The sequence below is a fragment of the Aegilops tauschii genome, chromosome 7 (assembly GCF_002575655.3).
Source record: "Aegilops tauschii subsp. strangulata cultivar AL8/78 chromosome 7, Aet v6.0, whole genome shotgun sequence".
Taxonomy (NCBI): domain Eukaryota; kingdom Viridiplantae; phylum Streptophyta; class Magnoliopsida; order Poales; family Poaceae; genus Aegilops; species Aegilops tauschii.
This window is the reverse complement of record NC_053041.3, coordinates 563,347,547-563,373,989: the sequence shown is the minus strand read 5'-3', so window position 1 is coordinate 563,373,989 and position 26,443 is coordinate 563,347,547. Positions and strand designations below refer to the sequence as shown.

The 26,443-nt window shown below is 48.3% G+C and overlaps 1 protein-coding gene across 1 annotated transcript; it reads right to left on the bottom strand.

Annotated features, from left to right (window-relative positions):
* Positions 1-22,283: 22,283 nt before the first annotated feature.
* On the bottom strand, positions 22,284-22,652 carry LOC109754162 (ethylene-responsive transcription factor ERF098-like). Its single transcript, XM_020313085.1, has one exon. The coding sequence runs from the start codon at positions 22,650-22,652 to the stop codon at positions 22,284-22,286; it is 369 nt and encodes a 122-aa protein (XP_020168674.1).
* Between the last annotated feature and the right edge of the window lie 3,791 nt (positions 22,653-26,443).

The window sequence follows — 26,443 nt, the reverse complement described above, 5'->3', positions numbered from 1 at the left end:
ATAGGGATATTTCGGTGGTAGGGAATTGCAAAAGCAACGGGCACAAGGTCTCGAGAGAATATCGGAGGGTATCTTTGAAATCATCTGGTGCAGCCGGCAATCATCTGGACTGAAGGGGCTCTCCGGGAGGAAGTGATCACGAGAGCCTAATGTTAGAGTTAGCAAAATTCATTTAACCCGAATAGAAGAGAGATCAGAGTCCCAGAGTATAGGTCGAGGAATAAAAGATCCTAGTACCACCCAATGGCGACGTGTGCCCGTAAGACACACAGCCATGTTAGTAAAAGTTTTGTAATGTCTAGACTCGACTTCGGCCAAGGAGTGTAGAAGGGGGATTCCTACAGGCTGTCGGCTCTGATACCAACTTGTGACGCCCCCGATTCAATCATACACTAATCATACACGCAAACGTGTACAATCAAGATTAGGGACTCACAGGAAAATATCACAACACAACTCTAAAAATAAAATAAGTCATACAAGCATCATAATACAAGCCAGGGGCCTCGAGGGCTCGAATACAAGTGCTCGATCATAGACGAGTCAGCGGAAGCAACAATATCTGAGTACAGACATAAGTTAAACAAGTTTGCCTTAAGAAGGCTAGCACAAACTGGGATACAGATCGAAAGAGACGCAGGCCTCCTGCCTGGGATCCTCCTAAACTACTCCTGGTCGTAGTCGGCAGCCTGCACGTAGTAGTAGGCACCTCCGGTGTAGTAAGAGTCGTCGTCGACGGTGGCGTCTGGCTCCTGGGCTCCAGCATCTGGTTGCGACAACCAGGAAGAAAGGAAAGGGGGAAAAAGGGGAGAAAGCAACCATGAGTACTCATCCAAAGTACTCGCAAGCAAGGATCTACACTACATATGCATGGGTATATGTGTAAAGAGGCAATATCGGTGGACTGAACTGCAGAATGCCAAAATAAGAGGGGGATAGCTAGTCCTGTCGAACACTACGCTTCTGGCAGCCTCCATCTTGCAGCATGTAGAAGAGAGTAGATGGTAAGTTCACCAAGTATCATCGCATAGAATAATCCTACCCGGCGATCCCCTCCTTGTCGCCCTGTTAGAGAGCGATCACCGGGTTATATCTGGCACTTGGAAGGATGTGTTTTATTAAGTATCTAGTTCTAGTTGTCATAAGGTCAAGGTACAACTCCGGGTCGTCATTTTACCGAGGGACACGGCTATTCGAATAGATAAACTTCCCTGCAGGGGTGCACCATATAACCCAACACGCTCGATCCCATTTGGTCGGGCACACTTTCCTGGGTCATGCCCGGCCTCGGAAGATCAACACGTCGCAGCCCTACCTAGGCACAATAGAGATGTCAGCACGCCGGTCTAAATCCTATGGCGTAGGGGTCTGGGCTCATCGCCCATTGCACACCTGCACGTTGCGAGGGCGGCCGGAAGCAGACCTAGCAACCTCCATTTCAAAGGAAGTTGCGTTAAGCGAACCAATCCGGCGCGCGCTGCTCAGTCGCTGACGTCACGAAGACACACAATTGATCATTGATCTCTTAGCCGTGTGCGGTGCCCCCCTCCACCATATTACACCTCGATAATATCGTAGCGGTGCTTAGGCGAAGCCCTGCGTCGGTAGAACATGAACATTGTCACCACGCCGTCGTGCTGACGAAACTCTCCCTGAACACTCGGCTGGATCGGAGTTCGAGGGACGTCATCGAGCTGAACGTGTGCTGAAGTCGGAGGTGTCGTGCGTTCGGTACTTGATCGGTCGGATCGTGAAGACGTACGACTACATCAACCGCGTTGTGTAAACGCTTCCGCTTTCGGTCTACGAGGGTACGTGGACAACACTCTCCCCTCTCGTTGCTATGCATCACCATGATCTTGCGTGTGCGTAGGAATTTTTTTGAAATTACTACGTTCCCCAACAGTGGCATCCGAGCCTGGTTTTATGCGTTGATGTTATATGCACGAGTAGAACACAAGTGAGTTGTGGGCAATATAAGTCATACTGCTTACCAGCATGTCATACTTTGTTCGGCGGTATTGTGAGATGAAGCGGCCCGGACCGACATTACGCGTACGCTTACGCGAGACTGGTTTCACCGTTGCGAGCACTCGTTGCTTAAAGGTGACTGGTGGGTGTCTGTCTCTCTCACTTTAGTTGAACCGAGTGTGGCTACGCCCGGTCCTTGCGATGGTTAAAATAGCACCAACTTGACAAACTATCGTTGTGGTTTTGATGCGTAGATAAGAACGGTTCTTGCTAAGCCCGTAGCAGCCACGTAAAACTTGCAACAACAAAGTAGAGGACGTCTAACTTGTTTTTGCAGGGCATGTTGTGATGTGATAAGGTCAAGACATGATGCTATATTTTATTGTATGAGATGATCATGTTTTGTAACCGAGTTATCGGCAACTGGCAGGAGCCATATGGTTGTCGCTTTATTGTATGCAATGCAATCGCCATGTAGTTGTTTTACTTTATCACTAAGCGGTAGCGATAGTTGTAAAAGCAATAGTTGGCGAGACGACAACGATGCTACGATGGAGATCAAGGTGTCGCGCCGGTGACGATGGTGATCATGACGGTGCTTCGGAGATGGAGATCACAAGCACAAGATGATGATGGCCATATCATATCACTTATATTGATTGCATGTGATGTTTATCTTTTATGCATCTTATCTTGCTTTGGTTGACGGTAGCATTATAAGATGATCCTTCACTAAAATTTCAAGATAAAAGTGTTCTCCCTGAGTATGCACCGTTGCGAAAGTTCTTCGTGCTGAGACACCACGTGATGATCGGGTGTGATAGGCTCTACGTTCAAATACAACGGGTGCAAAACAGTTGCACATGTGGAATACTCAGGTTAAACTTGACGAGCCTAGCATATGCAGATATGGCCTCGGAACACTGAGACCGAAAGGTCGAGCGTGAATCATATAGTAGATATGATCAACATAGTGATGTTCACCATTGAAAACTACTCCATTTCACGTGATGATCGGTTATGGTTTAGTTGATTTGGATCACGTAATCACTTAGATGATTAGAGGGATGTCTATCTAAGTGGGAGTTCTTAAGTAATATGATTAATTGAACTTAAATTTATCATGAACTTAGTCCTGATAGTATTTTGCAAATTATGTTGTAGATCAATAGCTCGCGTTGTTGCTTCCCTGTGTTTATTTTTTGATATGTTCCTAGAGAAAAATTATGTTGAAAGTTGTTAGTAGCAAAGATGCGGATTGGATCCGTGATCTGAGGATTATCCTCATTGCTGCACAGAAGAATTATGTCCTCGATGCACCTCTAGGTGACAGACCTATTGCAGGAGCAGATGCAGACGTTATGAACGTTTGACAAAAGCTCGGTATGATGACTACTTGATAGTTTAGTGCGCCATGCTTAACGGCTTAGAATCAGGAGTTCAAAGACGTTTTGAATGTCATGGACCATATGAGATGTTCCAGGAGTTGAAGTTAATATTTCAAGCAAATACCCGAGTTGAGAGATATGAAGTCTCCAACAAGTTCTATAGCTAAAAGATGGAGGAGAATAGCTCAAGCAGTGAGCATGTGCTCAGATTGTCTGGGTACTACAATCGCTTGAATCAAGTGGGAGTTAATCTTCCAGATAAAATAGTGATTGACAGAATTCTCTAGTCACCATCACCAAGTTAGTAGAACTTCGTGATGAACTATAGTATGCAAGGGATGACGAAAGTAATTCCCGAGCTCTTCGTGATGCTGAAATCGACGAAGGTAGAAATCAAGAAAAACATCAAGTGTTGATGGTTGACGAGAACACTAGTTTCAAGAAAAGGGCAAAGGGAAGAAGGGGAACTTCAAGAAGAACGGCAAGCAAATTGCTGCTCAAGTGAAGAAGCCTAAGTCTGGTCCTAAGCCTGAGACTAAGTGCTTCTACTGCAAAGGGACTGGTCACTGGAAGCGGAACCACCCCAACTGTTAGGTGGATAAGAAGGATGGCAAAGTGAACAAAGGTATATTGGATATACATGTATTGATGTGTACTTTACTAGTGTTTATAGCAACCCGTCGGTATTTGATACTGGTTCAGTTGCTAAGAGTAGTAACTCGAAACGGGAGTTGCAGAATAAACAGAGACTAGTAAAAGGCAAGGTGACGATGTGTGTTGGAAGTAGTTCCAAGATTGATATGATCATCATCGCACACTCCCTATACTTTCGGGATTAGTGTTGAAACTAAATAAGAGTTATTTGGTGTTTGCGTTGAGCATGAATATGATTTGATCATGTTTGTTGCAATACGGTTATTCATTTAAATTAGAGAATAATTGTTGTTCTGTTTACATGAATAAAACCTTCTATGGTCATACACCCAATAAAATAGTTTGTTGGATCTCGATCGTAGTGATACACACATTCATAATAATGAAGCCAAAAGATGCAAAGTTAATAATGATAGTGCAACTTATTTGTGGCACTGCCGTTTAGGTCATATTGGTGTAAAACGCATGAAGAAACTCCATACTGATGGGATTTTGGAATCACTTGATTATGAATCACTTGATGCTTGCGAACCGTGCCTCATGGGCAAGATGACTAAAACGCCGTTCTCCGGAACTATGGAGAGAGCAACAGATTTGTTGGAAATCATACATACAGATGTATGTGGTCCGATGAATATTGAGGCTCATAGCAGGTATCATTAATTTCTGACCTTCACAGATGATTTGAGCAGATATGGGTATATCTACTTAATGAAACAGAAGTCTGAAACATTTGAAAAGTTCATATAATTTCAGAGTGAAGTGGAAAATCATCGTAACAAGAAAATAAAGTTTCTACGATCTGATCGTGGAGAAGAGTATTTGAGTTACGAGTTTGGCCTTCAGTAAAAACAATGTGAAATAGTTTCACTACTCACGCCACCTGGAACACCACAGTGTAATGGTGTGTCCGAACATCGTAACCGTACTTTATTAGATATGGTGCAATATATGATGTCTCTTACCGATCTACCACTATCGTTTTGGGGTTATGCATTAGAGACAGCTACATTCACGTTAAATAGGGTACCATCTAAATCCGTTGAGACGACATCTTATGAACTGTGGTTTGGCAAGAAACCAAAGTTGTCGTTTCTTAAAGTTTGGGGTTGCGATGCTTATGTGAAAAAGTTTCATCCTGGATAGAATCAAACCCAAATCGGAGAAATGTGTCTTCATAGGATACCCAAAGGAGACAGTTGGGTACACCTTCTATCACAGATCCGAAGGCAAGACATTCGTTGCTAAGAATGGATCCTTTCTAGAGAAGGAGTTTCTCTCGAAAGAAGTGAGTGGGAGGAAAGTAGAACTTGATGAGGTAATTGTACCTGCTCCCTTATTGGAAAGTAGTTCATTGCAGAAACCAGTTTCTGTGACGCCTATACCAATTAGTGAGGAAGTTAATGATGATGATCATGGAACTTCAGATCAAGTTAATACCGAACCTCGTAGGTCAACCAGAGTAAGATCCGCACCAGAGTGGTACGGTAATCCTGTTCTGGAGGTCATGTTACTTGAACATGACGAACCTATGAACTATGAGGAAGCGATGATGAGCCCAGATTCCGCAAAATGGCTTGAGGCCATGAAATCTGAGATGAGATCCATGTATGAGAACAAAGTATGGACTTTGATTGACTTGCCCAATGATCGGCGAGCCATTGAGATTAAATGGATCCTCAAGAGGAAGACAGACAGTGATAGTAGTGTTACTGTCTACAAAGCTAGAATTGTCGCAAAAAGGTTTTCGACAAGTTCAAGGTGTTGACTACGATGAGAGTTTCTCACTCGTATCTATGCTTAAGTCTGTCTGAATCATGTTTGCAATTGCCGCATTTTATGAAATATGGCAAATGGATAAACAAAACTGCATTCCTTAATGGATTTATTAAAGAAGAGTTGTATATGATGCAACCAGGAGGTTTTGTCAATCCTAAAAGTGCTAACAAAATATGCAAACTCCAGCGATCCATCTATGGAATGGTGCAAGCATCTCGGAGTTGGAATATACGCTTTGATAAGTTGATCCAAGCATATAGTTTTATACAGACTTGCGGTGAAGCCTGTATTTACAAGAAAGTGAGTGGGAGCACTACAGCATTTCTGATAAGTATATGTGAATGACATATTGTTGATCGGAAATAATGCAGAATTATTCTGCAAAGCATAAAGGAGTGTTTGAAAGGAGTTTTTCAAAGAAAGACCTCGGTGAAGCTGCTTACATATTGAGCATCAAGATCTATAGAGATAGATCAAGACGCTTGATAAGTTTTTTCAATGAGTACATACCTTAACAAGATTTTGAAGTAGTTCAAAATGGAACAGTCAAAGAAAGAGTTCTTGCCTGTGTTACAAGGTGTGAAATTGAGTAAGACTCAAAACCCGACCACGGCAGAAGATAGAAAGAGAATGAAAGTCATTCCCTATGCCTTGGCCATAGGTTCTATAAAGTATGCCATGCTGTGTACCAGATCTATTGTATACCCTACACTGATTTTGGAAAGGGAGTACAATAGTGATCTAGGAGTAGATCACTGGACAGCGGTCAAAATTATCCTTAGTGGAATAAGGATATGTTTCTCGATTATGGAAGTGACAAAAGGTTCGTCGTAAAGGGTTACGTCGATGCAAGTTTTGACACTAATCTAGATGACTCTAAGTCTCGATACATATTGAAAAGTGGGAGCAATTAGCTAGAGTAGCTCCATGCAGAGCATTGTATACATACAAATTTGCAAAATACTTATGGATCTGAATGTGACAGACCCGTTGACTAAAATTATCTCACAATCAAAACATGATCACACCTTAGTACTCTTTGGGTGTTAATCACATAGCGATGTGAACTAGATTATTGACTAGTAAACCCTTTGGGTGTTGGTCACATGACGATGTGAATTATGGGTGTTAATCACATGGTGATGTGAACTATTGATATTAAATCACATGGCGATGTGAACTAGATTATTGACTCTAGTGCAAGTGGGGGACTGAAGGAAATATGACCTAGAGGCAATAATAAAGTTCTTATTTATTTCCTTATATCATGATAAATGTTTATTATTCATGCTAGAATTGTATTAACCGGAAACATGATACATGTTTGAATACATAGACAAACAGAGTGTCACTAGTATGCCTCTACTTGACTAGCTCGTTGGTCAAAGATGGTTATGTTTCCTAGCCATAGACATGAGTTGTCATTTGATTAACGGGATCATATCATTAGGAGAATGATGTGATTGACTTGACCCATTCCGTTAGCTTAGAACTCGATCGTTTAGTATGTTGCTATTGCTTTCTTCATGACTTATACATGTTCCTATGACTATGAGATTATGCAACTCCCATTTACCGGAGGAACACTTTGTGTGCTACCAAACGTCACAACGTAACTGGGTGATTATAAAGGTGCTCTACAGGTGTCTCCAAAGGTACTTGTTGGGTTGGCGTATTTCAAAATTAGGATTTGTCACTCCGATTATCGGAGAGGTATCTCTGGGCCCACTCAGTAATACACATCACTATAAGCCTTGCAAGCATTGTAACTAATGGGTTAGTTGCGGGATGATGTATTACGGAACGAGTAAAGAGACTTGCCGGTAACGAGATTGAACTAGGTATCGAGATACCGACGATCGAATCTCGGGCAAATAACATACCGATGACAAAGGGAACAACGTATGTTGTTATGCGGTCTGACCGATAAAGATCTTCGTAGAATATGTGGGAGCCAATATGAGCATCCAGGTTCCGCTATTGGTTATTGACCGGAGAGGTGTCTCGGTCATGTCTACATATTTCTCGAACCCGTAGGGTCCGCACGCTTAACGTTACGATGACGGTTATATTACGAGTTTATGTGTTTTGATGTACCAAAGGAGTTTCGGAGTCCTGGATGAGATCGGGGACATGACGAGGAGTCTCGAAATGGCCGAGACGTAAAGATCGATATATTGGACGACTATATTCGGACTTCGGAAACGTTCCGTGTGATTCGGGTATTTTTCGAAGTACCGGAGAGTTACGGGAATTCGTATTGGGCCTTAATGGGCCATATGGGAAAGGAGAGAAAGGCCCCAAAGGGTGGCCGCACCCCTCCCCATGGACTAGTCCGAATTGGACTAGGGAGGGGGGGCGCCCCCTTCCTTCTTTCTCCTTCTCCCTTCCCTTTTCCTACTCCCACAAGGAAAGGAGGAGTCCTACTCCCGGTGGGAGTAGGACTCCCCCCTATGGCGCGCCTCTCCTCTTGGCCGGCTGCCTCCCCCTTGCTCCTTTATATACGGGGGCAGGGGGGCACCCCAGAGACACAACAATTGATCCTTGAGATCTCTTAGCCGTGTGCGGTGCCCCCCTCCACCATATTACACCTCGATAATACCGTTGCGGAGCTTAGGCGAAGCCCTACGTCGGTGGAACATCATCATCGTCACCACGCCGTCGTGCTGACGAAACTCTCCCTCAACACTCGGCTGGATCGGAGTTCGAGGGACGTCATCGAGCTGAACGTGTGTAGAACTCGGAGGTGCCGTACGTTCGGTACTTGATCGGTCGGATCGTGAAGACGTACGACTACATCAACCGCGTTGTGATAACGCTTCCGCTGTCGGTCTACGAGGGTACATGGACAACACTATCCCCTCTCGTTGCTATGCATTCACCATGTTCTTGCGTGTGCGTAGGAAATTTTTTGAAATTACTACGTTCCCCAACATCTAGCACCAAGGCAGCCAATCCTCCGTGCCGGATACTAGTCGGGTGATCCCTGCGATCAAAAGTGATCAGGCAGGCTGACCAAGGGTTGAACTTAGGGGTACGGGCTCTACGGCGCATATGTCTCGGAGTGCGTGTTTGCTCCTCCTTTTTGTTACGTGAATCATGTTCACTGTTTTGATCTCTCGTGGGAATTTTTTCTGTCCCAATGTGTTTTGCTGGCGAGGCTCATCCTCTTCTTCACTTGGTGTCTCCCTCCCCTTGTGTTCGGCGTTTAGCTTGCCGGCCTGCTTGAAGACCCAGCATTCTCTGTGGGTGTGATTTGCAGGTTTATTGGAGGTGCCATGAATCTGACATAATTTGTCTAGAATCTTGTTTAGGCTGGACGGTCCGTCTCTGTTGCCTTTGAAAGGCTTTTTCCGTTGACCGGGTCGAGAGCCCCTGAATCCGGCGTTTACCACCGTGTTGTCTGGGCTGTCTTCATTATTTCGACGCTTGCTTTTACTATGTCGTGGTTTTCCATTGCCATCCCTGACTTCAGATGTGCCTGGGTCGCTGGTGCTACTACGGGCCAGCCAGCTATCTTCGCCCGCGCAAAAGCGGGTCATAAGGCTTGTTAGGGCTGCCATTGTCCTCGGTTTTTCTTGGCCGAGGTGTGTGGCGAGCCATTCGTCTCGGACGCTGTGTTTGAAAGCTGCTAAGGCTTCGGCGTCCGGGCAGTCGACGATTTGATTCGTCTTAGTGAGAAATCTGTTCCAAAGCTTTCGGGCTGACTCTCCGGGCTGTTGAATTATATGACTTAAATCGTCTGCATCCGGAGGTCGAACATAGGTCCCTTGAAAGTTAGCCCTAAAAGCATCCTCAAGCTCCTCCCAACTTCCAATTGAATTTTCGGGGAGGCTCTTCAGCCAGTGCCGAGCTGGTCCTTTCAACTTGAGGGGCAAGTATTTGATGGCATGGAGATCGTCTCCGCAAGCCATATGGATATGGAGGATGAAGTCCTCAATCCAGACCCCAGGGTCTGTCGTTCCGTCGTACGCCTCTATGTTCACGGGTTTGAATCCCTCTGGAAATTGGTGATCCAGCACCTCATCGGTGAAGCATAGGGGGTGCGCGGCACCCCTATATTTGGATGTGTCATGGCGTTCTGACAGTTGTACTATTCGGTTTTGATTCTGCGCTGGAGAGCGCTTCCTAGATCCGTAGATGGATCTGGGCATGCCGGCTTTTTGATGCAAGTCCTCACGTGAATCGTGTGCTGACTTATGTGCGGCCTCGCTAGCCGCCCTATCGCGGCAACGAGGTGGTCGATCCGACCAGTCGGCCGTTTTATTTTTCGGCTGTGTAGGCTATAAGGCCTCATCATCGAATTCAGGCAACAGCTTGCGCTTTGGATAGCTCTTTGTGTGGCCACTGCCACCATACTTTTCTTCAGTGTCGAGCACTTTGTTCCATCTACTGTTGAGCGTATTCTACGCGGCCTTGAGCCTTTTCTTCTGCTTCTTCAGACTCCTCGCGGTGTCAATAAGCCTTTTATGGAGGTTCTCTTGTTCCAAGTGCCTTTCCGGGATGATGTGTGCGTCGTCGTCCGGACTGTTTTCCTCTCTGGAGAGAGGTTGATGAGCTTTATCCTCGGCGTCGCCGTGATCGGACAGTGGCTCCGTACTATGTTCGCCGTCCGCTGGTTCATCCTGCTCTGTGTGGTCGTTGTTTCCTCTGGAGTCGACCGGGGTATTGTTTTCTCTTGCGCTGTTATCGCTGTTTTTGCCGAGGCGGGATTTGGAGCGGCGCCTATGATGTCGCTTTGGTTGCTTCTCGAGGGAACTATCCCTCGCTGCATCCTTCCGTTCCTCGTCATTGTTTTCTTTGGGTGTATCCACCATATATATATATATATCGTGTGATGAAGTGGTTGTCCAGCGCCCTGCGGGCGGTGGTTCCTGTTCTTCTCCTGCATCGTCGTCCATACCGTCGATGTCTTCGGAGTCGAAATCGAGCATGTCGGTTAAGTCATCGACAGTTGCTATTAAGTGGGTGGTGGTGGGGAACGAATTTTTTCGTCGTCCGCCTCCCACTCGAGCCGGACATAGTTCGGCCAAGGGCCTCCTGACAAGGAGAGAGACTTTAATGAATTTAGCACATCGCCAAAGGGCGAGTGCTGAAAGATATCCGCGGAGGTAAACTCCATGATCGGCGCCCAATTAGATTCGATAGGCATGGACGCAGGCGGTTCGGGGCCTGTGGCCGGGGACGAATCCAAGGATCCGGCGACACAGGTCTCATAGGAGGTGAAGTCAGTATTCGGCTCTATCGCCATTGAATGTGTGGCCTCCGAGGCGGGGTCCATCCAGCCGTCTCGGACGGCGCAATCGACTCCGGATCTAGGGCCGGAGTAGCCACAGGTGTGATCTCCCGAACACCGTCTGACGGCAGAGCTAAGCCGTGCTCGTCGTGACTGTGCGGCGCACCTGACATGGGCTCGAATCCGTCAAAGATCAAGTCTCCACGGATGTCGGCAGTGTAGTTTAAATTTCCAAATCTGACCTGACGGCCAGGGGCGTAGCTCTCGATCTGCTCCAGTTGGCCAAGCGTGTTGGCCCGAAGTACGAAGCCGCCGAATACGAAGATCTGTCCGGGGAGAAAAACCTCACCCTGGTTCGCATCATTGCCGATGATCGAAGGAGCCATCAAGCCTGGTGGTGACGGCACAGTGGAATTCTCAATGAAAGCACAAATGTCGGTGTCAAAACCGGTGGATCTCGGGTAGGGGGTCCCGAACTGTGCGTCTAAGGCGGATGGTAACAGGAGGCGGGGGACACGATGTTTACCCATGTTCGGGCCCTCTCGATGGAGGTAATACCCTACTTCCTGCTTGATTGATCTTGATGATATGAGTATTACAAGAGTTGATCTACCACGAGATCGTAGAGGCTAAACCCTAGAAGCTAGCCTATGGTATGATTGTTGTTGTCCTACGGACTAAACCCTCCGGTTTATATAGACACCGGAGGGGGCTAGGGTTACACAGAGTCGGTTACAAGGGAGGAGATCTACATATCCGTATTGTCAAGCTTGCCTTCCACGCCAAGGAGAGTCCCATCCGGACACGGGACGGAGTCTTCAATCTTGTATCTTCATAGTCCAACAGTCCGGCTAAAGTATATAGTCTGGCTGTCCGAGGACCCCCTAATCCAGGACTCCCTCAGTAAGGGGAGAGGAATTTGATGACAATACCCATACAATGGTGTTTTGGATAATTGATAAAGAAAAGATAGCATTGCTTCAACTGTTCTTATTGAAGATCGGAGTACCACCGAGATGCTTCGAGATAGCATTGACATGGTCTTCAAACAAAGGTTGGACTCTGGATACACAAAGGATTCATCAGGAACAACTTATAGAATAAGTCTTACAATTTCCTCATGGAAGAAAGGATAACCTTGCTAACAAGAAAACTATAACAATAGGTCCTCCGGCCAGTTGTGCTAGGCATGACATCACCTTACCGGGTCATATAAAGACCAATGTTATAACTCTTGGAAATATGTCCCAACCATCATATCTGACCGAGATTCAGATCTGATTAGTGTCAGGATACCTCAGACTCGGGATGCCTGAGAAGAAAAGGTGCAACACAAATTGACAAGATGACAAGGTAAGATCCTCGGGAAATGAACTATGGAAGCGAGTTCCGAAACAAGAGTTCATCATTAAACCAAGGAGAGGATGAGGAGGTGGCGGATGGACTTGGCGACAACTCATCAAAATTCCCAAAAGATGGATCTCCTCAATAATGTAAACAAGGAGATAACATTTGTCAGACCAATTGATATAATGATGTATGCCTGAGGAAAACATACACAATTAAATATTGGTTGAAAGGGGCACCCGAAATATGGGTTGGGTTGCACGACCAACGTCGGAATGGAAATTTAGCAACCAGCACACTACATTGGAATTATTGTCCATTAACTCTGAAGTAACAAGGTTGCTAAAGATATTAAATTCTCATAACAGAGTTCACTCAACACGGGGACCAAGAGAAGAATGATGATGGTGAGAAGCATCACTGTATCAAGAATTTCTTAAGAGGTGGTGAAACTCTCACGACATTCTTGACATAAAAGATGGTAATACTCCAATGTAAAGAAGAACAATTGCTGGATAGCAAGGAACTCAAGGTATAACACAAAACAAGAACAAGTTTGTGTTGGAGGAAAGGTAGTAGAGTGGTCGATGATAACACTAATCATCAAGGGCAAGGATGGTCTTTCTCATCATGAATTCCACTGATATCCTGGAAGAGCTCAGAATGCTGATGATGATCACGACACATTTGTCGAGAGAATTCATGAAGATGTAATCGATTGGCGATGACATCAAGTCAAAGGAATGATGAAGCAAAAGGTTATTGAAACCATGTGTATGACACAAACTCGAAATCAAGTTTGTTGTTCAAGGAGAAATGACATGACGAGGAAGATCAACGTAAGATTAGCTCATCGTCGAAAGTTGTGCTCCGGGAAGAAGGACCAGGTAGTACAGTAAAAAAAATGTTGCACGTTAATGATATAGCCGATCAGGCTAGGAATGGCTTGAAGGATTATTAAACTCATAAGCAACGAAAATTACTTAGAGTTATCGTATCGGAGCGCGGAATCGATTCACTTATGGATGTTCTCGGTTGACGGCAACCCAGAACCCGTGGAGTCACTCTGATAGGGAAGGTACTACTTCATCAGAAATTCATAAGATATATCCTCGAGATACCATTGGGGTAATACAAGAAGGCAGATCAAAATAGAGGTTGGGCAGGCGTATTGATCTGCAGAAGGCAAGTACTCTAACATGTCCGAGAAATGGAATCAAGAAGAAAATATGGTCGGAACCATGGTTGCAAAAGACCAATTCCCATATATAAGATGAACTTACACCAAAGAGGGTTTAAGAGAAGCATCCATGATAAGATCAGCATCGTGTCCATGGGCATGAACGCAAGGTTCAAGGTCGACTCCCACTTCTCCAATACACAACTTCTCATTTACTACTCTCGGTTAAGAATATTTAGAGTTTGAAAGTTTAACTGGCGGAATACCAGAAGGTTATGACCCATGCAGACTTTTGGGTTCACACAAATTAAGGAAGGTATATGTTCAACCCATCGGGGCATCTTAGAAACATATTACCACAACTCCAGGAGTAATTCAAACAAGCTCGAAAGCAACACATGGTTGAGAAAGCAGAGGATACAATTTACCCAAGGCATTATGTATCTGAGGACGGCTCAGAAGATTATTGAATATGAAGGACGCTGTCAGATAAAATTCAACAAATGATCTGGTGGTCCATAAGGGATCTGATGTGAGCATCGGTACTCAACAAGAAGAAGAAAGCAAGCAAGGATATCAGATGATAGAAACAACTGACTACTTCAAAGCTCAATTGCAAAGGAATTATGAATTCCAAGACAAGGGATCAGAAGGAATGTTCTGATTAAGGATGGATAAGTTGAGTAGACTTAGGGATACAATCGGCAGTAGTTTGATTGGTCGAGATCCAGCTCATGTCCGGAGTGACGTCTGAGCCGAAGGGAAGAATTCTGATTCCTTGATGATTGCGAGCATTCGCAAACATATCGAATTAATGTACTCAAAATAATAGTGACAAAGGGTGCCAATGAGATTACTAGACTTATGGGATTGTCCATAATGCAAGCAAGCAAGGATTTCAAGAACAATAGGCTGTTGAGGGTTTTTGGAAGATCAAATACATGAACAACTGGGAATGAGCAGATGCTCGATAAGTGCGAGGAATTATCCATATGGGTATTTCTGCGGCAAGGAACTACGAGGCAGTAGCACAAAGTATTCCTGGGGTATCTTGTAATAACAAGATTGACTGGGAATAAAAGGAAGAACGACAGGTGTAAGCATTTATCCATAGGGATATTTCGGTGGTAGGGAATTGCAAAAGCAACGGGCACAAGGTCTCGAGAGAATATCGGAGGGTATCTTTGAAATCATCTGGTGCAGCCGGCAATCATCTGGACTGAAGGGGCTCTCCGGGAGGAAGTGATCACGAGAGCCTAATGTTAGAGTTAGCAAAATTCATTTAACCCGAATAGAAGAGAGATCAGAGTCCCAGAGTATAGGTCGAGGAATAAAAGATCCTAGTACCACCCAATGGCGACGTGTGCCCGTAAGACACACAGCCATGTTAGTAAAAGTTTTGTAATGTCTAGACTCGACTTCGGCCAAGGAGTGTAGAAGGGGGATTCCTACAGGCTGTCGGCTCTGATACCAACTTGTGACGCCCCCGATTCAATCATACACTAATCATACACGCAAACGTGTACAATCAAGATTAGGGACTCACAGGAAAATATCACAACACAACTCTAAAAATAAAATAAGTCATACAAGCATCATAATACAAGCCAGGGGCCTCGAGGGCTCGAATACAAGTGCTCGATCATAGACGAGTCAGCGGAAGCAACAATATCTGAGTACAGACATAAGTTAAACAAGTTTGCCTTAAGAAGGCTAGCACAAACTGGGATACAGATCGAAAGAGACGCAGGCCTCCTGCCTGGGATCCTCCTAAACTACTCCTGGTCGTAGTCGGCAGCCTGCACGTAGTAGTAGGCACCTCCGGTGTAGTAAGAGTCGTCGTCGACGGTGGCGTCTGGCTCCTGGGCTCCAGCATCTGGTTGCGACAACCAGGAAGAAAGGAAAGGGGGAAAAAGGGGAGAAAGCAACCATGAGTACTCATCCAAAGTACTCGCAAGCAAGGATCTACACTACATATGCATGGGTATATGTGTAAAGAGGCAATATCGGTGGACTGAACTGCAGAATGCCAAAATAAGAGGGGGATAGCTAGTCCTGTCGAACACTACGCTTCTGGCAGCCTCCATCTTGCAGCATGTAGAAGAGAGTAGATGGTAAGTTCACCAAGTATCATCGCATAGAATAATCCTACCCGGCGATCCCCTCCTTGTCGCCCTGTTAGAGAGCGATCACCGGGTTATATCTGGCACTTGGAAGGATGTGTTTTATTAAGTATCTAGTTCTAGTTGTCATAAGGTCAAGGTACAACTCCGGGTCGTCATTTTACCGAGGGACACGGCTATTCGAATAGATAAACTTCCCTGCAGGGGTGCACCATATAACCCAACACGCTCGATCCCATTTGGTCGGGCACACTTTCCTGGGTCATGCCCGGCCTCGGAAGATCAACACGTCGCAGCCCTACCTAGGCACAATAGAGATGTCAGCACGCCGGTCTAAATCCTATGGCGTAGGGGTCTGGGCTCATCGCCCATTGCACACCTGCACGTTGCGAGGGCGGCCGGAAGCAGACCTAGCAACCTCCATTTCAAAGGAAGTTGCGTTAAGCGAACCAATCCGGCGCGCGCTGCTCAGTCGCTGACGTCACGAAGGCTTTGGCTGATACCACGACGTCGAGTGCCCATATCTTTCCCGCGTAGTTGATTAGTGCGTATAGACCAAATGGCCAGACTCAGATCAAATACCAAGAACTCCTTAAGCGTGTTATTTTGAAGTAACCACGGACGCGGACCAGGGCCAGGCCCACCTCTCTCCTAGGTGGTCTCAACCTGCCCTGTCGCTCCGCCTCAAAGTAACAGTCGGGGGCCGTCGGGAACCCAGGCCCACCTCTACCGGGATGGAGCCACCTGCCCCTTCAGCCCCCATCTCCGAACAATATCATAAGTAATGTAACAGTATAAAGTTTTTCCATCCAAGCTATGGTTTATTTAATATTAATTTTAAAAGATTTAATCATTTTTAGAATTTATTTAATTATTTTAATTCAACATTGTCCAGAATAGTGTATGATGACGTCAACAGTCAACAGGACGTTGACTGGGTCAAACTGACGTGTGGGTCCCGCATGTCATTGAATGTCTAATTAATTAACAGTAGTTAATTAGGTTAATTAGTTATTAGGTTAATTAATTTTAATTAGTTAATTTTAACAGAACTTATTAAGTTAATTACTTAGTTAATTAATTGATTAATTAATATTTAATTATATATATATATTTAATTATTTATTTTAGTTCCCCTTTTTTTATTAAAATGTTTCAGGGCGGGGCCCCACATGTCAAAGGCCCATAGGCCTAGCGGGTCGGGCGTGCAGGTGACGGGCGCCAGCCCGAATGGGCGCACGCCCAGGGGCGGGCAGATCCGACGCATCGCCGGAGCAGGGAGAGGCCGATGGCCACGGCGTCGGGCAGGGAAGGCGCGGGCCTGGCATGGGGAGCGGCGCAGCAGCGGTAACCAGGCAGCGTGCGGCAGCGGGAGGCCGTGGCAGAGCGGGACAAAGGGAGCAGGGACGCGGTCACGCGCGGGGCGCTGGCACTCGGCCAGGCCGCGACACGGCTATGCGGCGAGGCGGGCGCGTGCAGGGGAAGGTGGGGCGAGCGACGGGCATGCGCCAGCGTCAACGGGCGCTCGAGGGGCAAGGGTATGGCGAGCAGGGGGCAAGCGCAGCCGGACGCTAGCGGGCGACGAGGAGCCGAGGCAGAACGCGGGCGGCGACAGTGGGCGAGTGGTGTGGGTGGTGACAGTAGGCGAGGCCAGCAAGGCCGGCGCGTGGGCGCGCGGTCGGGAGGACGGGCGCGGGGAGCACGGCGTCGGGCGCGCGGGCGACGGTAGTGGCTGCGGTGACCGAACGGGGAAAGAGCAGGAGGGGAGGACGGGGCTCACCGAGCCCTGTAGTTGAGCAAATCGAGCTCGAGGAGTCGGGGAGGTCCGGCGAGGCGGCACCGGCGACGGAGAGGACGGCGGCGTCCGACGCGGGGCGGGGCGTGGCGACGCCGGCGAAGTCGGTGGGGAGGAGGACGAGGAGGCGATCCAGCGACGGCGACGGGGCGGCATTCACCGGGATTGGCGCAGAGGCGAGAGGGCGTTGCGGCAAGGGGGGCTCCGGCGTAGTGGCCGCGTGGATCGGCAGCGGCATCGGGCCGTTGCCCCCGATCCAGATCGGATCGGGAGGGGGAGCGAGGGGATCGTGGGTGAAGTGGGGAGTCGGTCGGGCTAGGGTTTCCTCATGGGGTGGGTTATGGAGAGGAGTGGGGTGGGCCGGCCTGGTGGCACGGTTGGGCCGAACGGCCCAGGGGAGGGGGGATCTTCTTTGTTTTTTTTTGTATTTGTTTGTTTTCTGTTTTTATTTCTTTTCGTTTATTTATTTTCTTTTCTGTTTTAAATCACTTTAAAATATTTAGGCAATTCCTAAAAATGAGTTTTCTCCACAATAATTACCTAGGCATTTAACTGCACACTCCGAACATTTTTATTTTAATGTTTGAAAACTTTTGTTGTTTGCCATATTTTGAATCGATTTTTGAATCGGTTTTGAACTAACGAAAGATTAGCAATAGTAAGGGAGGTGACGTGGCATCATTAGCAGAGTTTTACTGTCGCCTAATTATCCGGGCGTCACAATATTGTTGATCGGAAATGATGTAGAATTTTCTGGAAAGCATAAAGGAGTGTTTGGAAGGAGTTTTTCAAAGAAAGACCTCGGTGAAGCTGGTTACATATTGAGCTTCAAGATCTATAGAGATAGATCAAGACGCTTGATAAGTTTTTTCAACGAGTACATACCTTGACAAGATTTTGAAGTAGTTCAGAATGGAACAGTCAAAGAAAGAGTTCTTGCCTGTATTGCAAGGTGTGAAGTTGAGTAACGACTCAAAACCCGACCACGGCAAAAAATAGAAAGAGAATGAAAAGTCATTCCCTATGCCTCAGTCATAGGTTCTATAAAGTATGCTATGTTGTGTACCATACCTACTGTGTACCTTGCCATAAGTTTGGCAAGGGGGTACAATATTGATCCAGGAGTGGATCCCTGGACAGCGGTCAAAAGTATTCTTAGAAGACTAAGGAGATATTTCTCGGTTATGGAGGTGATAGAGAGTTCGTCGTAAAGAGTTACGATGATGCAAGCTTTAACACTGATCTGGATGACTCTGAGTCTCAGTCTGGATACATATTAAAAGTGGGAGCAATTAGCTAGAGTAGCTCCATGCAGAGCACTGTAGACATAGAAATTTCCAAAATACATACGGCTCTGAATGTGACAGGCCCATTGACTAAGCTTCTCTCACAAGCAAAACATGATCACACCTTAGTACTCTTTGGGTGTTAATCACATAGCGATGTGAACTAGATTATTGACTCTAGTAAAAGCCTTTCGGTATTAGTCACATGGCGATGTGAACTATAGGGTGTAAATCACATGATGATGTGAACTATTGATGTTAAATCACATGGCGATGTGAACTAGATTATTGACTCTAGTGCACGTGGGAGACTGAAGAAAATATGCCCTAGAGGCAATAATAAAGTTGTTATTTATATTTCCTTATATCATGATAAATATTTATTATTCATGCTAGAATTGTATTAACTGGAAACTTAGTACATGTCTGAATACATAGACAAAACAGAGTGTCCCTAGTATGCCTCTACTTGACTAGCTCGTTAATCAAAGATGGTTAAGTTTCCTAACTATAGACATGTGTTGTCATTTGATGAACGGGATCACATCATTAGAGAATTATGTGATGGACAAGACCCATCCGTTAGCTTAGCACTATGATCATTTAGTTTATTGCTATTGCTTTCTTCATGACTTATACATGTTCCTATGACTATGAGATTATGCAACTCCCGAATACTGGAGGAACACTTAGTGTGTTATCAAACGTCACAACATAACTGGGTGATTATAAAGATGCTCTACAGGTGTCTCCGATGGTGTTTGTTGAGTTGGCATAGATCGAGATTAGGATTTGTCACTCCGATTGTCGAAGAGGTATCTCTGGGCCCTCTCGGTAATGCACATCACTATAAGCCTTGCAAGCAATGTGACTAAGGAGTTAGTTGCGGGATGATGCATTACGGAACGACTAAAGAGACTTGCCGGTAATGATTGAACTATGTATGATGATACTGACGATCGAATCTCGGGCAAGTAACATACCGATGACAAAGGGAACAACGTATGTTGTTGTGCGGTTTGACCGATAAAGATCTTCATAGGATATGTAGGAGCCAATATGAGCATCCAGGTTCCGCTATTGGTTATTGACCGGAGATGTGTCTCGGTCATGTCTAGATAGTTCTCGAACCCGTAGGGTCCGCACGCTTAACATTCGATGGCGATTCGTATTATGAGTTTATGTGATTTGATGTACAGAAGGTTGTTCGGAGTCCTGGATGAGATCACGGACATGACGAGGAGTCTCGAAATGGTCGAGACATAAAGATTCATATATTGGAAGGCTACATTCGGACACCGGAATGGTTCGGGTCGTTTCGGATAAGTTTCGGAGTACAGGGGGTTACCGGAACCCCCCTCCCCCCCCCCCCCCCGCGGAAGTTATTGAGCCTCATGGGCCTAGTGGTGGAAGAGAGGAGGCAGGCCAAGGTGTGGTGCCCCCCCACCTAGCCCAAACCGAATTGGACTAGGGCTAGGGGGGCCGGCCCCCCCTTTCCTTCTCTCCTCCCTCTCCTTCCCCCCTTCTCCTTGTGGAAATAGGAAAGGGGGCGAATCCTACTTGGAGTAGGACTCCCCCCCCCTTGGGCGCGCCTCCTCCTGTCCAGCTTCCTCCTCCCTCCCTCTTTTATATACGTGGGGAGGGGGCACCCAAAGACACAACAGACAATCTCTTAGCCGTGTGCGGTGCCCCCCTCCACAGTTTTACACCTTGGTCATATCGCCGTAGTGCTTAGGCGAAGCCCTGCGCCGGTAACTTCATCATCACCGTCACCACGCCGTCGTGCTGACGAAATTCTCCCTCGGCCTCAGCTGGATCAAGAGTTCGAGGGGCATCACTGAGCTGAACGTGTGCATTCGGTACTTGGATCGGTTGGATCACGAAGACGTTCGACTAAATCAACCGCGTTACTAAACGCTTCCGCTTTCGGTCTACGAGGGTACGTGGACACACTCTCCCCGCTCGTTGATATGCTTCTCCTAGATAGATCTTGCGTGATCGTAGGAAATTTTTTGAAATACTACGTTCCCCAACAGAGGCGAGGGGAGACGCCGGTTTTATAGCCCCGCGTCGTGTGTACGCGTGGCGGGAGGGGAGGCGTCACCGCGCCGCCCGTGAGAAATCAATGGCAAGGCTGACCGGCGACAGCCTTGCCATTGATTCCCCGCGGGAAACCGAGGCGTTCTGAGGGAAGACGAGGCGCGCGTCGCTGACTCGGCGGGCCCGTGGCTCTTTCGCGCCAAAATTGCTCGCCCCGGCACCCCCGGGTGCCCCAGCACGCCGGGTTCGGCTTGGTTCCACCGGCGCTAGTTTCGGCCCAAACCGGCGAAAAACGGGCTCCTGGGACGCGACTGAGCCGATTTTTAGGCGCCGGCGCGGAAAAATCGCCTGGGGAGGACCTGTTGAGACATGGCTGGAGATGCTCTAACCACGCAATTGACCGCCGGGCCACACCCTATACCCGAGAACTCGAGCAGCGCTTGACGCGCCTGCGCAACCTCCAGGCCGCGATCTCCGCCAAGCTCGACGACCTCACCGTCATCCTCCACGGCTTCAGCCGAGGCGACCTCGCGTTCATGGCGCGGATCCCGCCGGCCCGGCAGGACAAGCTTCTCGGCGCCAGGACGGATCAGGTCGCCAGGCTCCGCGGCGTCCCGCTCGAAAGAAAGCTGGACATGGAATCGTGGTCGCTCGCGTTCGCTGTCTCGTTGAGGACGCCTGCGCCAGCCTTCTTTGCCCGCGTTGTCACAGCGGCTCCCGAGGCACCGCTGGCTGCCAGCGGTCAGGCAGCAGCGGCGGCGAATGCTGCCTCCAAGGACTTGTCAAGGTTACAGATCTGACGGCCCGATGAGTTCCCATAGGAGCAATGGACGGCTGAGATTCACTCCTGTCTTGCCCATTAAACTTGAATGGTCCAGGGACGAACCTAAGCGTCAATATATATATGCGAGAACGAACGAAGGAAGAGGTTTAGAGCAACTCCAATGGGGCGACCCATTTCATCCGCGGCCGTCCGTTTGGGTCGGCGAGGACAAAAAAGCCGGCCCAACGCGCCGACCCAAACGGACGCGTGTCCGCTTTTGTCCGCCTGCCGACCCATTCCCGGCCCATTTTTGAGCCTGATTTGCGTCGGCGCGGACACAAGACAGACGCGCGCGCGCTCGCCCTCTTTCCTCGCCGGGCCCGCTGGTCGGTGGCACATTGGATTCACATCCTCGCCCGCCTGCTACGTCGCCGACGCCGCCGGCCATTTTTTCAGATAAAATGGATACATAGATAGTTCTAGCGTAGACAGATAAAAGAAAAGACCACTACTCGTCGCTTTCTGACTCCGACTCGGTAATGTCCTCCTCCGACGTCTGAATGTAGGCGTCAGCAAGCTGCTCGTCTTCAAAGTCCCAACCCGATGTTTCTCGTAGCTTCAGTTTCAATTGAGCTGCCTGCTTCCGCGAACGCTTGTCCTCCCGATAGGCGGCTCGCTCCCTCCTCCTCGCGTCCCTCTCCAACCTCCGTTGCTTGTAGAACTAGCGCTCGTCGATGATGTCCTGCGGGAAGCCTCCGCGCCACACCACCAAGGCTTCCACATCCTTCTCCGCGATGGCGAGGCGACGCTGCCGCCTCCGATGGACATGAAGATCCTCGTCGGTGAAAACCCGCGGGAGAGGCGCCAGATCCTGGGCCCGCTGGCTCGACACGTTGGGAAAATTCATATTCGGACGATGCCTCAGGAGGCGCCACGCGGCCGCGTCATGCGCGTAGGCCGCCTCCTCTGCGGTGTCGAAGGTGCCGAGGATGAGACGTTTCTCGCGAAACCAGATCTCGGAGGAGAAGGCGCCAGAGCGGCGCTCGCGGACTCCGCGAAAATCCGAAGCGCGCAAGCGGCGGATCGACATGGTGGCGCAGAGGCGGCGAGAGTGGGCGGCGGACAGAGTGTGGAGGGAGCGCCTTCTTTATAACGAGCACCGGCCGCGACGCGCGCGAACCTTTCCCGCGCGCTGGAGCGCCAAAACCAGCGCGCGCTAGGCCGCTTTCCCCCGCGCGCGCGCGAACCTTTCCCGCGCGCTGGAGCGCCAAAACCAGGGCGACGGCATGATCTAAAACGCGCGCGGTCATGAAATGGGTCGGTCCGTTGGGCGCACTGCCGACCCAAAACTAAAAAAGGGCGGACGGCGGGTGGGCGGCCGACCCAAACGGACAGAAAGCGGACAAAAATGTCGTCCGTTTGGGTCGGCCCGTTGAAGTTGCTCTTAGTTTGCGAGAGCGGCGATGTAGCGGACGAGCACGCGTGCTCCCGCTACACATGCCAATGGAACGAGGACGCGTCGGGCTGTGTATTGAATGCGATCGTATGGAGCAGGTGGGGCTACTTAGCGTCGAACAGTGGCCCTTCGTCCAGCATGGGGAAACCCTAGGGGCTTGGCCTTTCGTCCATTGGGGGAAAACATGTTCGCTGCGGAGTTTGAGTCTAAGAGAGATCGGGATCGCATCTGGGAGGGATCCCCATGGCATATCAGCAAACACGCGGTGATTCTTGAGGACTTTGAATCACACATGCAGCCATTGGAACTCAAATTCGATCGGCTGATGGTGTGGGCTAGGGTTGTAAATCTCCCTTACAACCTGAGGAATAACACTTGGGGCCTGGCTATTGCAAAACAGATTGATCAGAAGGCCACCATGGTGGAGATCGATCCTGTGGGGGGTTTTCTCAGAGCTCGTGTAACCATTGCAGTGCAAAAACCCCTTCGTAGATGGATTGTGATCGAGTCGGCCCAGAGGAAAAGCACGGACTGCTATGACATCCAGTATGAAAATATTCCGCACTTCTGTTTCTCGTGTGGCCGCTTGGGACATGCGGATCTATTCTGCCCTACGTCGGGGACCCCTGATGAGAAGGGGAATTTACCCTTCAAATCCAGCCTTAGGGCGCCAGAGGACAGGAAAAAAGCAAATTCAGGAGAGCATACGGCAAAGGAGAGATCGGATTCACAGCACAGCACACGTGAGTCGCGCTCGTCCAACAGTAAGCAGCAGAGAGGGACAGAGGTCAATTCACCAGTCAAGAATAGCCAGCAGAACAAGTGCAAAGGAGGGCCTCAACCCACTCAAGTCTATCGTAAGGTGATAACCCCGAAGCTTGCCATCACTGAACATGGAGAAGCACACATGGAACAGGATGCGGGGGAGGTGACGCCCACTGGGACAGAGACGGATGTGGGAGACCTCAAGGAGGCCTTCCCCGAGAGGGAACAGAAGAAAAAGAAGCCCACCCCCCCCCCCCCATCATCTGAAGCATCGGCAGGAGCTGCTAGTCAGCCCTGCCCGAGCCAATGAGCACCTTGTCGTGGAACTGCCGGGGGCTTGGGAACCCCTGGACAGTTCGTGAGCTTCGCAAGCTTGTGAAGCAAGAAGGACCCGCCCTGTTATTTGTCATGGAGACGAAGATCAGGGGTAGGAGAGTTGAGGATCTGAAATTTTCTTTAGGTTTCTCAGGTTGTTTTGCCGTCGATAGCGATGGGCTTAGTGGAGGTATTGGCCTCTTTTGGTCAAGTGAAGTCAATGTAACTTTGCTGAATTATAGTGCTTCCCATATTGATGTAACCATGAGACAAGCAAATAAAACTTGGCGTTTCACGGGCTTCTATGGCGAGCCACGGGTGGAAAATAGACACCACAGTTGGCGCTTCATGCGCACTCTATTTGCTGTCCCGCATGAAGCATGGATATGTATGGGTGATTTCAACGAAATCCTTCAGGCGGACGAGCAGTTTGGGATTAATCCAAGACCGGAAGGACAAATGCGTGCATTCCGGGATGTGGTAGTTGATTGTGCACTCCAGGAGCTGGGGTGGCGCGGAGTCCCTTTCACGTGGGACAATAAACAACAAGGAGATCGAAACGTCAAGGCTAGACTGGATCGTGCACTGGTCAACCAAAAGTTTCTTGATTTGTTCGAATTCTCATGTGTCAAGCATATCAGCAGTGTTGAGTCTGATCATTGCTTCCTAGCTGCGGAGTTAAAGGCCACAATGGATTCGAGATGGTCACGTGCTCAGCGCTCCTTTCGTTATGAAAATGTATGGCAATCTCACCTTGATTATGATGATTTGGTCAGGAAACTATGGCGGACAGGAGCTGGGCAAGGTGGGCTTCAAGGGTTGATTGATGCTCTCTCGGTGGTCCAGCATGACTTGGGCACCTGGGGTCAGCGCGAGTTCGGAAACTTAGCGAAAAAAGTACACAAACTTCAGTAGCATCTTGATCGTCTACGATGTACCTCGTTGGGCCGCGGGCCAACGGAGGAAGAGAAAGCGGTGGAAACACAGTTGCGAGAAGCACTTAGGCAGGAGGAGATATGGCTTAAGCAGCGATCCCGCATGACATGGCTTAAGGAGGGCGACCGGAACACTGGATACTTCCAGGCCCAGGCTGCTCATCGAAAGCGCATAAACAGAATTACGTCCCTGGAGAGAGCGGATGGTGGGATATGCAGCGATCCAGGGGAGGTAAAACATGAAATAATGAGCTTCTATCAGGCATTGTATCAATCGCAAGGCTATTCCCCGATGGAAGAACTTCTAGAATGTGTGCAACCTCGTGTCTCCGAGGCCATGAACGAGTTCATTGAGAAGGACTATGTGGCTGAAGATGTCAGGAAGGCACTCTTTGATATGGCGCCGTCAAAGGCTCCGGGCGTTGACGGCTTTACAGCGGGTTTCTACCAACGACACTGGGATGTGGTTGGGGAGGATGTAACCATGGCAGTGCTGGGTTTCCTCAATGGTGGTGAGCTACCCCTCGGACTGAACGATACAGCTATTACGTTGATACCCAAAGTCCGTCACCCGCAGAAAATTTCACAGTACAGGCCCATTGCGCTTTGTCCGGTGCTCTACAAGATTGTTGTTAAAGTTGTAGCAAACAGGGCCCGGACTATTCTTGATGAAGTTATTGGAGAAGAACAAAGTGCATTTGTCCCGGGTCGTCTGATTACGGATAATGTGCTGGTGGCTTACGAGACTATCCATGCTATCAAGAGAAGGAAAAGGGGCAACAATCCATGTTGTGCAATCAAGCTTGATATGCTCAAGGCATATGATAGGGTGGAGTGGCATTATCTCGAAGCGATGTTGACTAGACTCGGCTTCGGTGATCGTTTTATCAGGTTGATCATGAAGTGCGTCACCTCGGTGCGGTTCACGATCAAGGTCAATGGTGAAATTCTTCCGTTTTTCAACCCTTCGAGAGGGTTGCGCCAGGGATGTCCTATCTCACCATATCTCTTCCTCATTTGTGCTCAAGGACTAACATCCCTTCTCAACAACTATGGTGGAGCACACATCGACAGAGGGATCAGGGTGAGTATCCATGCACCATGGGTTAATCACTTATTATTTGCGGACGACAGTCTTATTTTCATTACTGCAAAGACCCAAAGTGCAGACAGGCTTAATGAAATTCTTCGCATATACGCCGAGTGCTCCGGCCAAGCGGTAAATAAGGAGAAGAGTTCGGTTTTCTTCAGTGCTAATGCGGGTGCACCCCTCCGAGACTCCCTGAAACTTGTTCTTGGGATCTCGGTCGAAGCTTTCTCAGAGCGATATCTGGGGCTACCAACAGCAATTGGAAGAATTACAAGTGGTACGTTCATGCATATAAATGAACGTATCCGTAGCAAGGTCCG

Coding starts and splice junctions, on each gene's coding strand:
- LOC109754162 (XM_020313085.1), bottom strand. CDS start 22,652: ATGTCGATCCGCCGCTTGCGCGCTTCGGATTTTCGCGGAGTCCGCGAG.